General features: G+C 39.5%; 1 protein-coding gene across 1 annotated transcript; it reads right to left on the bottom strand.

Annotated features, from left to right (window-relative positions):
- Positions 1-485: 485 nt before the first annotated feature.
- Positions 486-12,440, bottom strand: LOC309385783 (anionic trypsin-like). The gene is made up of 5 exons (XM_081940497.1): positions 12,282-12,440; positions 5,697-5,862; positions 3,659-3,912; positions 2,515-2,651; positions 486-721 (listed from the first exon to the last, which is right to left on the bottom strand). The coding sequence occupies exons 1-5, from the start codon at positions 12,319-12,321 to the stop codon at positions 572-574; spliced, it is 747 nt and encodes a 248-aa protein (XP_081796623.1). The 5' UTR covers positions 12,322-12,440; the 3' UTR covers positions 486-571.
- Positions 12,441-12,707: the final 267 nt, after the last annotated feature.

Here is a 12,707-nt window from a genome sequence, read left to right as displayed (position 1 = left end):
CCTGGAGATGGCAAAAAACGGGCCCAAAGAGTCTATCGGAAGGCCTCCATGGGGGGGGGGGGGCAGGGTAGGCTGTTTTTGCTCTCCCCAGGCTTCAGGAAAGTCTTTGGAGCCTGGGGCGGGTGAAAAACAGGCCCAACGGGCCTGCCGGAAGGCCAGAAATCAGGTGGCCAGCTTGCGGATGCACACTGGAGCTGATGGCTTGTGTGCCAGCAGATATGGCTCCGTGTGCCACCTGTGGCATGTGTGCCATAGGTTTGCCATCACGGCTTTAGAGTGTAGAAATGTCGCTCTGCAAAAGTGATGGGAAATTCATGTTATTCTTACTTGGATATGGCCATCACATGCAGGCAATACTTTTTGTAAGGGAGCTTGAAATAACTGGAACATTGAAAGGCACCAGGATTCAAGAGCTCTGGATTATAACTACAGCCTTCAATCTATACACCTCCCCGCTACTAAAATAAAAACAGTGATGCACCAAGTAGTTTTGGAAATCAGCCTCTATTTATTCCCCGTTTTATTAAGAGGAAGCACATGAAAAGGTTGGAATAAGAGGGAAGTGGCTGCTTCAGTTAGCAGCAATGGTCTCATGGATCCATTCAATGTAGTTGCAGACTTTGGTGTAAACTCCAGGATAGCCAGGCAGGGCACAACCTATTCCCCAAGAGACAATGCCCTGGAGGAACCCATCACAAGCCACTGGACCACCAGAATCCCCCTGCAAGACCAAAAAAAAGAAGAAGGGTTTAGGAAGGTGCCGAGGTAGTTGCTCCATGAATCTCCATGAATACAATGATTGAATTCATATGATTATTTCTCTATTCTTCAGTGACTCTCATGTATTATTAAGCAAAATCTCTCCTCTTGTCATGGGTGATAACACATCCTTCTCAAACTGCTGTGGGAAGAGTTCTGGGGCTGTAAAGGGGAATGGTGAGGATTTGTACTTTCAGTCTTGCAAAGTTCTGTTCATATAACTTTACAATAAAGTAGAATTAGATCATCAAGTAGTGTTTTCGGTCCAGTCTACCTGGGAAGGACGACAGGTACTGAGAGTAGCAGACAAGCCAGTTTGGCATAGCAGTCGAAGGCATAGGACTAACAGTGAGGGAGAAAACCTGATTTGTAGTCCTCCTTTAGAATCACTATCAACCACTTATTTTCTTTCAGTCCCAGATTGGGACGCTTTTAAATGTGGTGGCCAGCACGCATGTGCAGCTCAACTCACATGAACGACTGGCTGGCTGGACTGCAAGTTGAGATACGTGTGCATCAGAGGTAGGTTGCTCCTGGTTCGGCCTGGTTTGGTCAAACCGGTAGTGGAATTGTAGCCTGGGTCACAGAACCGGCAGTGACCCAGGCTCGCCATGCCCCCGATCCAGTTCCCCAATCTCTTATGCCGTTGCTGACATGTTTCTATGCATGCACAGAACAATATTTAGTCAAGTGCACATGCGCCAGCAATGCGTGGCCAGTGGCCAGTGTGCGTGCGAGCCAAGCAAACATGCACAGCAAACCAATACCAACCGGTATAGGAACCCACCCCTGGTGTCCATGTGTGTGCACACTGGCCTGCCACCCATGCAAGTTGAGCTGTGCACACATGCATGCTGGCCTGCCTCTCATGCAGCCTGATTCTGAATAGGCCATGACCCAGTAGTGGGCTGCGGCCAGAAATTGGGGACCCCTGCAATAGATATCCATAAAAATATGTAACCACATACAGCCTCAGGCTGTTAAGGAAAAACATATTGAATAGCTGGTCAAAATATTCTGTGATTGGAGGAAAATTCTTCAAAGTAAGTCTTGCAAACCTTTTTTCAAATATATAGACAACTTTTGAACCATCGATACCTGTCTCCAGTTCAAATAGAAATACAACAAAGATGCTTGTATTCCCCAAACCAAAACCACTATTAGACCACTATGCCCCATTACAAACAGCTGCCAAATGCACTAAATCAATGATGTCCTATGACATCTTCTCACATTTCTCTGTACCATACTGGTCAGAATATATGTATATCTGTTATGGCGTAATTGTGGCATTTGTAAACCACCCAAAGTTACTTAGGCGAGATGGACAGTATAGAAATGTAATAAATAGATACATAAAAACTTTTTCTCTAGCAATATGATTCCCCTCGATTCCTCATAGGAAAAATTTATGAATAGGAAAATCTAATACAATATGGGAAAACTGGACCATTTGGCTTCCAACATAGTGGAACAGGATAAAAACTCGGCTCCTGAACAAATGGAAAATGGTTCTAGCTACGAGATGCAAATTTCACCTTCAAATACAGCTTGTTTTCTGATTCTTAGCACTTATTTTTCTCTAAAGAAAAAGACAATGGGTGAGAATGCCAACTAAGTATGGGCAACTGTGAAGATCAAACAATTTGCACATATTATATATAATATCTTATAGCTAGGTAGCTGTTTTCAAACAAAAGCAGGTGGATTGAGTGTGTCTGTTTTTACAGATGGTCAGAAGGCAAGTGTCCTCACCTGACAAGAATCTTTGCCACCCTCTAGATATCCAACACAGACCATGTTTTCACTAATTTGTCCTGGGTAAGCAGCTTTGCATTCCTCATCACTTATGATTGGCGCATGCAGGCACTGCAGGAAATCAGGGTAGTTTACTAGATGGAAACAAAAAGGAAAAATAAGGAAGGTAAGAAGCGAGCAATAGTTCATGAAAATATTTGCCCTATATTAACATTTGTAGTCTTAAAAGATGCCACTCGACTCTTTCTGATTAAAAGAATAGCAGCAATCCTGGAATTCTAGACCAGTTAAAGCAACTAGATTGCTATATGATTTTATGGAATATGATGTCTGAGATGAAGTGTCCAATTCAATATATCAAAAATGTCTGAAAATTCCCATAATAAAAGAAAAGGTGGAATTTGATGCACATTCATCTTCAGTGCTCTAGAACCATCCAAACCAGCATTTATATGCTTAAATTGGTTCAAGGCTTTGCCCAAGAATTTTTTTTTAATGTTAGGGCTTAAAATTGGAATTTTAAAATAAAGACTAGTTGTCAATGAGAATATCTATCCCTGTGAATATTAAAAGTATATGTTGATTCAACAGTGATTGGGAAAAACATTTCTAGATTTGTTTGCAGAAAACAGATGCTAGGAATTACAGTTCTTTAGTTATTAACAGATTAACAGAGTTGGAAGGGACTTTATAGGTCATCTAGTCAACCCCCTGCTCAAGCAGGAGACCCTACACCATTTCTGACAAATGGCAGTCCAATCTCTTCTTGAAAGTCTCAAGTGATGAAGCCCCCACAACTTCCTAAGGCAAGTTGTTCCATTGGTTGATTATTCTCACTGTCAGAAAGTTCCTCCTTATTTCTAGGTTGAATCTCTCCTTGGTCAGTTTCCATCCATTATTCCTTGTCTGGCCTCCAGATGCTTTGGAAAATAGCTTGACCCCCTCCTCTCTGTGGCAGCCCCTCAAATATTGGAACACTGCTATCATGTCTCCCCTGGTCCTTCTCTTCACTAGACTAGCCATGCCCAGTACCTGTAATCATTCTTCATATGTTTTAGTCTCCAGTCCCCTAATCATCCTGGTTGCTCTCCTTATATACCTGAGAGTCAGAGTGAGTTAGCCAATTCTTGTCAATACTCACCACCATCACTGAGAGTGTTACCCCATCCTGAGACAAGGCAGTAGGTACCAACAGCTGGACAACTGTAGCCAAGGTGGATGGGTGCGACACTTTTGGAAAATTCAGGTGATTTTTCCAATTTGATGAGCATGATGTCATGATCCAAGAGCCAAGAGTTGTAGTTTGGATGGACAATTATTTTTTCAGCCTTGATAATCTGTTCATCTCCTTCCGGGTTCCTAATATTGTATGCTCCCAGTTTCACACTGAGTTGGCTATAAAATCAATAATGCAAATTCTATATTGGTTGCACTGTGCAGAGATTAATCTCAAGCTTAGCAACAGTTGTATTCTTCATATCACAGAAGGAGTCAACGATTTATTTAGCAAGAGTTCAGATTTGAAATGGAAACTTTCCCATTGTTCAAATCAATGTCAATTAGGAATGTATCTGCCAGAGTTAGGGACACTCTACTTTCATTTTATTCCACAAATGATGGCATCAGACAATCTTTGCTTATCTTTGCTTACCTTTGCATATTCTAATGAAATTCTAAACAAATTATGTTTTAAAAAATCCCACATGAAGAAAATACCTGTGCTAAAGCCATATTTAAAGCAAAGAAATCTACCTATAAAAATGTGGTGAGACATTTTGTTTAACAGTTACTTAATTTAATGAAAGCTGCATATTCAGCAGTAGTACTCAGATCTTCACAAGCCACAACTTGATACCAGGTCAGTTTGATACCAAGGCAAGGAAGGTGGACATTCCCGCCCAGAAGAGTTTAACTTCTAGTTCACTGCATCATATTGGTAGAAGAAAGAGATGCAAGAATTTGAACCTCAATTACACTATCAATAAATCTTGTATTTGATTCATAGCAATCACTGCTACTTTTTTTCTAATGGCTTCATAAGCTTTTCCTTTAAAAAAAAAAAACCCAACACATGAGCTTTCACAATCCTTGAAATATCTTGTCTAGCTAGACAAGAAAAGTCAAACACACTTTAAGTCCCCATGTATTGCAAATAAAAGTTGGTGGAACATCATCCAGACTACAATATTGCCTTTGTAATGTAGACAATAAAGTGGGTACAATTTTTGTTGTTTTTCAAATTCATGATGACAGGAGAAGTAGATTTTTAAAACTTGTAAACAACTACAATATAAGGTTTTTAAAATGTTTTCCCGTAATACTAAGTAATCATTAATGAAATGTAAGAACTCAAAGTAAGAATCTCAGGCTTTAAAGTTAGACTTAGTCTTAGCTCCAAGACTGAAGCATAGGTCTAACTTTTAAAAACCTAAGATGCCCATTTAGAAACAACTACTTGTTTCTAACGTTCTACCAAACATTACTATACAGTACTTAGGCCCCAGAGCACTCTTAAGGTATGACAAAACAGAAAAAAATATTTCTTTGATAGATAGTGGAATGCTTCAGAATGTTACTAGCTTGTTATAATTCTATGATCTGACATTGCCTCCTTCTCTTAACCAAAGAATACTTCCTGCTTGCTCCATTTTAATCCTGGGTCAGTTCACTGTCTTTGAAATATCTGAACAGTACTGTGCTATCACAATCTACTATGCAGACATGCATGTGGCCATCTGGTAAAAAAATGTGCTTTTTGAATTAATAGTCCTGAGGTGTGACTTTCGGATAATGAATAAGATTAGCAAACTGATTTAAGAAATGGAAGGAAACTCGTCTCCAGAAGTACTTTTTATGCAATCTTTTTATTACTTCTCCACTTAACTGTCATTGATTCATTTAAGTTATTTATTTATTACCATCTTAGTGTAAGCAGTTATCATAGAATAGATAGGCAGTTATTTTGATATCAGAGGTGAGGAATTTTCTCTGCTGTAGCATTGTTTTAACAATGAAAACAACAGGCTGAGAAATAAATAAAAGGATCAAAACTGGGCAAGATTTTTTTTCTATGCAAAGATGATTGATGTGTCATTATTAGCACATTTTTAGCTTCCCTAGCTTAAAGACATCTTCTTTTTAACCAGAAGCAGCTTTAATAAGAATATAAAAAGACTCACCGTTGGAAGCAATGAGCGGCTGAAAGAACCCATTGGTCATGGATAAGGGAGCCACCACAGAAATGGTAACCAATATTGAGTGAAACCTGATAAGGGACAGAATTTCTCTGACAGGTAAATCCTCCAACAATCTTGTCATCATCATCCTCATTCAAAGTGGCAGCAGCTAATAAGAAAAGGAACATCAACATGTAGAGCTAGCAAGCCAAATAGAGTACATGTCTGAAGGCACAGGAGCCAGTTACACAGGGAAAGCGCACATATGTTTTTCTACATATCATAGCAGTTTGTACAGGTAGTCCTCAACTTTCAACCACAACCGAGCCCAAAATTTCCATTGCTAAGCAAAACAGTTGCTAAGTAAAATTTGCTCCATTTTACAACCTTTCTTGTCACAGTTGTTAAGTTAATTGCTGCAGTGGAAGAATGGTGGTTAGAATGCAGTACTACGGGCTATTTCTGCTGACTTCCCGCTGCCAGCAGTTCGGCAGTTCGAATCTCACCAGCTCAAGGTTGACTCAGCCTTCCAGCCTTCCAGGGTTGGTAAAATGAGGACCCAAATTGTTGGGGAAAATATGCTGACTCTGTAAAGCCACTTAGAGAGGGCTGTAAAGCACTGGGAAGCAAGTATATAAGTCTAAGTGCTATTGCTATTTATTAAGTTAGTAACATATTTGTTAAGTGAATCTGGCTTCTCCATTGATTTTGCTTGACAGAAGGTTGCAAAAGCTGATCACACGACTCCAGGACACAGCAATCGTCAAGAAAGCATGCCAAATGCCAAGAGTCCAAATACTGATCATGTGACCATGGGGATGCTGCAATGGTCATAAGTGTGAAAAACAGTGATAAGTTAGGTTTTTTTCAATGTTGTAACTTTGAAGGTCACAAAACAAATAGTTGTAAGTCAGGGACTAACTATACTGCAGCTGTGGAATTCCTATTTCACTTACTTCTTAACTCATTGGCCACGATTTGTATAGTAGCCACGCCCAACCTCCTTGATGGCATGGAAGAAAACAATAGCAGAAAAGAGGCATCTTACAAAATAACTATACCTGACATATAAAAGCAACATTAAAGCATAACTAAATATTATTGGCAATAATCAACACCAAGTATCAAATGTTTAAAAAGCAGTGATTTCCCAGAGGCCCCTAATGGAAGGATCAAGTACATCTCTGGAGATATCTTTTTCCTTATTTTAGGGGCACTATCGAGAAGGCCTGTCTTGCTTCTTACAAAGGCCAGACTTCAAACTGACAGCCCAAAATACAGGTAGTCCTCAATGTTGACGACAATTGAGCCCCAAATTTTTGTTGCTTAGCAAAACATTTGTTAAGTGAATTTTGCCCCATTTTATCTTTCTTGCCACAGTTGTTTAGTGAATCACATTTATATTTTATCATCTCTCTCTAAAATTACAGCATATTTTCCTTCTTTTCATCATCTAAACTTTGTAATCATCAAACCTTTCTATACAACAAGTTCATTTTTTTCTTTTTCAGCAAAAAGTCCATAAGGGGTTTTCAATCACTAATAGATGTAGTTATTGTACCTCAACTCCCAGCTGCTCAAATAACAAGTCAACCACAATAATATTTACTTCCCAGTGGTCTTCTCACAAGGAGCAACTGGCCAGAGTAAAAGTGGACAATCATATGGTCTCTCCTTGTCCAGAGAAGCTCCACCAGACAGAATTGGTCATCTGATCTCTGGTCACTACCACAATGGCATTTCTGCTTCTTCGGAGTCATCTTAGTCCACCATGAAGCTCTTCCAAAAGCTCCCATCTTGATTTTTGATCCCCCTTGCAGACATCTCTGCATCTACTGGTAATCCTCAAGATACTAATGGAGTCTACCACTACAGTTGCATGTCACAATAGTTATTAAGCAGAACAGCCTCACTTAAAGTATTGAAGCGGGCAAGAGATGATGGACAGATGATTTCTCCTTTTTGTTGTTGTTTTGATTTGCTTTTCTCCTCCTCTCTCTTTCATTTCTTTTTTTCTTTTTTTTAGGTAGGTGACCTGACTAGCCGTTAGGTAGGATGGAAATAAAATTCTTTTTACTGTACCAGTAAAATTAGGGAAAAACTTTTTCGTGGAACTAAATAAAATAATTTTAAATTTTACTTCCCTGGGGAAAAAAGCTAGGATAAAACTAAAACTACTATAGGACTGTAGAATCAAAGGACGATTCGGCCTCCCAGATTGGGAGCTTTACTACCAGGCAGCAATGGTAACATGGCTCAGAGAATGGATAGTACTCCAAAATAAAAGAATATTGACGATAGAGGGCCATGATTTACAGCTGGGCTGACATGCTTTTATCTGGAAGGGAAAGAGTAAAGCCCATAAATATTTCCAGAGACACTAGGTAAGAGGGGCCTTATTAGAAATATGGATGAAAATAAAAAGAAACTTCTACACAAAAATTCCTAGACAGATATCAACCATGAAAGCAATGATCTACCCCAATGTAATAGATTTGAACAGGATATTGGCATATAAGGAGCTATTGGCTGGGCAAGGAAAACTTAAAACAAATCAGGAGTTAAAATTACAGAGAATTGAATTAGGCTGATGGCCGTATCTACAGATTTAAACAAGATTTTAAAAAAAAGGATTTAGAACAGTACGGATTTCAAAATGAACAACAAGAATTAGGCAAAATGCTAACAGGAACAGAAGATAAAATGATTACAAAAACATACAATTGTCTCTTAAAATTCAAAATGGAGGAGGAAACCGTGAAGTAAACAATGATAATTTGGACTAAAAACTTTGGGTACAATATTGAATTGGAGTACTGGGAAAAATTAGAGGGGGGGGGATTATAAATCGACAATACAAAATGTTTTATAGGTGGCATTTATCCCCGCGAGATTGGCCAAAATGTTCTCAAATAGATCTCCAAAAACCGTTGGACATGTAACCACCAACAGGGGACCTTCTATCATATGTGGTGGACGTGTCCGAAAGCCAAAGAATTCTGGTCAAAAATTCTAAAATGGTTAGAAGAAATAATAGAACAAAAAATTGACATGAACCCTGAGCTGTTTCTTCTAGGAATAATTTTTAAAAACCTTAGTAAGGATATCCAATATATAATGCTTCATATAATCACTACTAGCAGAATCTCATTTGCCCAAAGTTGGGAACAAAGAACCATTCCCTCAAATTCAGAAATCATTAAAAAAAATGCTCGGAAATGGACAAACTAATGATGGAACTAAGAGATAGTGAGGAAACAGAGTACTACAAGATATGGAATATATTGTAAAAATGAGAAAGTATGAAACAAAGAGGAATATGTATAAGATAATAGAATGGAAAATCCAAAATCAGAAATATAGAAATACCGATAACAGAAAGCTGTAAAAGTGTAATTGTGATTATAATGCTTGGAAAATGTCAAATAAAAAACATTTTAAAAAAAGAAATAAAATGCTTTTAATGAAGGGCGGCATGTCTAAAAGTTAGAATAAGAGATAGAAATAAAAGAAAAGGGGAATAGTAGTGTATACAGTTTTATATAATAAAATAAGAGGAATAATAAGAGAAAATATGGAATAATTGAATAATGATAGACTGCAACTTAATATAAATATGTAATACTATTAGAAATATATGTTGGTTAAAAGTAATAACTATGGCTAATTCTACTAGTTTTATTTGTATTAGAATGTATGACACCCAGGTGCCACACTGTTCACGCATTGATATGTTTGTAAAAAAATTAAAAACTGGGGGGGGGAGGCAGAACATCCTCATTTAATAATGATCCCCCTCCCCAATCTCTGATACAGCTATCAAATGAAGGTGCAGATCATTAAGCAGAGCAAGGATATCTAATGGGAGGGGGAAACCCTTGGAGACTAGCACAGGCCCAGGCCAGTCTGCCCCAGGTTTCCCAAGGCCGCCACCTCTCCCTGAGACACCCCTTGCTTCATTTTCTGCCTCTTGGGTCCCCATAAGCCTTTTCTCACTCCCACTGGGTCCCCACAGGCCTTAGGCCCAATTCCCACCCTACCAGGCCAAACACCCTCCTCATCACTTAACTTTTGAAAACTCTGAGGCCTTCAAGAGCACTGAAACATCAGATCCCTTCATCACGCAGCCTTTCTGAAGCAGCAGCAACAATATTGCAGCTGCCAGAATGCAGTTTGGTAGCTGGAAACATGGCAGTCGCTTCCAGAATCATGCCATGCAGCCGAGGGATAAAGCAGAAACCATTCGGTTTCCAAAAAGTTGTGCAGACAACATTGGCGAAGTGGAATGGCTCACTTTCTCCTTCAGCCTCATGTTATGGGGCAATTCTGGAAGCACCACCAGGTTAAATTGCATTCTGGTTTTGCCACTTTTGGGGAATTGCACCATGCAGCCAAGGGATAAACCGCTCTCTTTTACTGCCTTACATGGTCTGCACAGCACTGCAGAAGCTTTCTGCAGCCTTCAGGAACTTTCTGCAGTGCTATGCAGACCTCGTTAAGGCAAGCAAAAATGAGTGTTTTGTCCCCTGGCTGCTTCTTTGTCCCATACACAAAATGGCAGTGTGTCCCAGAAAGAAACATCTCAATTTGCTGCCTCAATGAGGTCTGCGCAGCATTGCAGAAAGTTTTTGAAAGCTTTCATGTAGCCCAGGGATGTGTGACCTGATCTTCCATAATGTGAGGTCCAGACATCTTCAAAAGGCAAGTGTGTGAAGAGTGATGGGCACGTAGGGAGCAGGCCAAAATGTTTTGGGGTCCTGGCGGAATGGAAGTGCTGTAGCATCTCTATGTTTGTTTTTAGGGGTAAATGATCATGGGCTGCTGTAGCAGCCGTAGCTTTGAAACAGGGTCTTATGTAGCTTTTGGGGGGGTGGAATGGTCTGTCACAACTTCAACTGGACATTAAGTGACCATTTGTTTCTCAAAGATTACCTGAATGCGTATCAGTGGTGGGTTGCTAACCGATTTACTACCAGTTCGCTCGTGCTCGCGCATGCACAGAAGTGTCTAGGCAGGTGGGTGGAGCCTCCCCCGCCGCCACTACCGGTTTGGCCAAACCAGGCCAAACCAGGAACAACCCACCTTTGATGCATATGTACATCTGCAAAATATGATATGTCAAAAGAAATCACACACAGCTAAATACTAACATACGCACATATAAAAACAGAATTTCAGAGAGAATAATTCTAAGAATATAATTAAGTCCCAAATATTCTAGCGTTCTATGCATTTTAATTTATTCTGTAAATGATACTTAATATGCTGGCACCGCTCATTGTTTAAAATTATACATTTTAGTTCATAGATCAGAAAATATCTCTTTGGATTGGTTTAGATTTTAAAATATGTCACCCAAACCAGAAGCCAGGGGCGGGGTGGGAGAGGGAAGGGAAGGGACAATGATGAAGTGACTGTCTCATTGCTACAACACAAGCTTCACCCCTTTTGTATGTTCATTGATATGTACACAAATGTATACAAAAGAAATGGAGTTTGCATCATGATGACTTGACATTTGTGTCACCATTTGGATGAACCCATCAAGTCTTGTGACAGCCAGTTTGGATTGGTGGTTAATCCAATCAGGCTAGAAACTGGGAGACTGTGAGTTCCAGTCCTTCTTGGGCACAAAGCAATATGGATGACCTTGAGCTAGTCACTCTCTCAGCCCTAGGAAGGAGGCAATGGCAAACTATTTCGCAAAAATCTTGCCAATAAAAATGAAAGGATTTATTCACCCAGTTGCCAGAAGTTAAGACTTATTTGAAGGCATACACACAGGCACACACAGACAATGGATTCTGAAGTTGCATCTGATCTTAACCGCATTCTCACAATGAAACTCCATTCCTACTTCAAATAAATGATAAGGACCACTCTATTTGCTAGATAGAAATATAAAAGCCATGAGGAAAACCTGGACAGGCAAAACACATATAGAAACCCCACCCAATTTACACCAAAATCAAAATGAAACTTAATTTATTTTCAAGTAAATCTTAAGAGGCATTAGAGACAAATTTGTACCTAAGTATAGCTACATAGATTGCCAGTAGATTTTACCCAAAGTACTAATTGTGATCATGTGACCCTGGAACAGTGCAACTGTCACAAATACATGTGCCAAGCACCTGAATTTTGATCACATGACCACGAAGGATGCGGCAACAAGCATATGTGTGAAAAATGCTTATAAGTAACTTTTTTCAGTGCCATTGTTAACTTTGAATGATCACTAAATGGATGGTTGTATCTTGAAGACTACCTGTACCAAGCAAATCTAGGGTTCTCTCTTAAGTCAGACATCCAAGCAATTTAATTTAAAGTTAATCCAAAGGAATTTCACAATGACCTTTTTGTGTCTCGAGGGAGATTTCGTTGTCTTTTTTGCTACAGAAAACCATCTCTTCATAAGTCATAGTAGACTCAATGCAAGTTAGAAAAGTGTACAAAAATAACGAAGAATTAGAGAAAAGTTTCATACCTTAGGTTTGAAACAGTACCTCTTTCATTCTACTGTTTTGCTGCATATGTCCACTACAACATAAAAGACAGTACAAAATCAGATACATGTTTTAAACTCACCTGCTGCTCCCAGGAAGGCAAAGATCCACAGCACTTTCATTTTGTATCTTGGTGTCACACAAATCTGAGTAGAACTTTCCAAAGGACTCTCTCCTCTTTATATCCTTCTTAGGGACTTTATCTTTTTAGTCCAAGGCCCCACCAGCTCCCCACTTCCCAGGGTCTTGCACAATTACACAGCTCCACGTGTGTTTAAGGTGATAGCATTATTCCACGTGGCTTAAGTCTAAAGGAAAGCACTTGTAGCAATGGCAAAGACAGGCAGGTGCTTCAATGCCATTCAGCTTGCATGCTAGGTCTTGCCTTGATACTTTCCCTGCCTTCTTGAATGGTTGTGAAACCTTTCAAAGGTCTTTGTTTTGCAAGATCTGGGCCATAGTTAGCCTTTCTGAGAGAGAGGGCAAAGACATGGCTGCCAAAGCTCAT

This window comes from Natrix helvetica (assembly GCF_964273705.1).
Source record: "Natrix helvetica genome assembly, chromosome: 2".
Classification (NCBI taxonomy): domain Eukaryota; kingdom Metazoa; phylum Chordata; class Lepidosauria; order Squamata; family Natricidae; genus Natrix; species Natrix helvetica.
Note: the sequence above shows the minus strand (reverse complement) of the source record. Positions and strands in the feature narration are given on the sequence as shown.

Coding starts and splice junctions, on each gene's coding strand:
- LOC309385783 (XM_081940497.1), bottom strand. CDS start 12,321: ATGAAAGTGCTGTGGATCTTTGCCTTCCTGGGAGCAGCAG. Junction 2,652..3,658: donor TAACACTCTCAGTGATGGTG/GTGAGTATTGAC, acceptor GTTTCCATCTAG/TAAACTACCCTGATTTCCTG. Junction 722..2,514: donor GTGGCAAAGATTCTTGTCAG/GTGAGGACACTT, acceptor TTGGTCTTGCAG/GGGGATTCTGGTGGTCCAGT.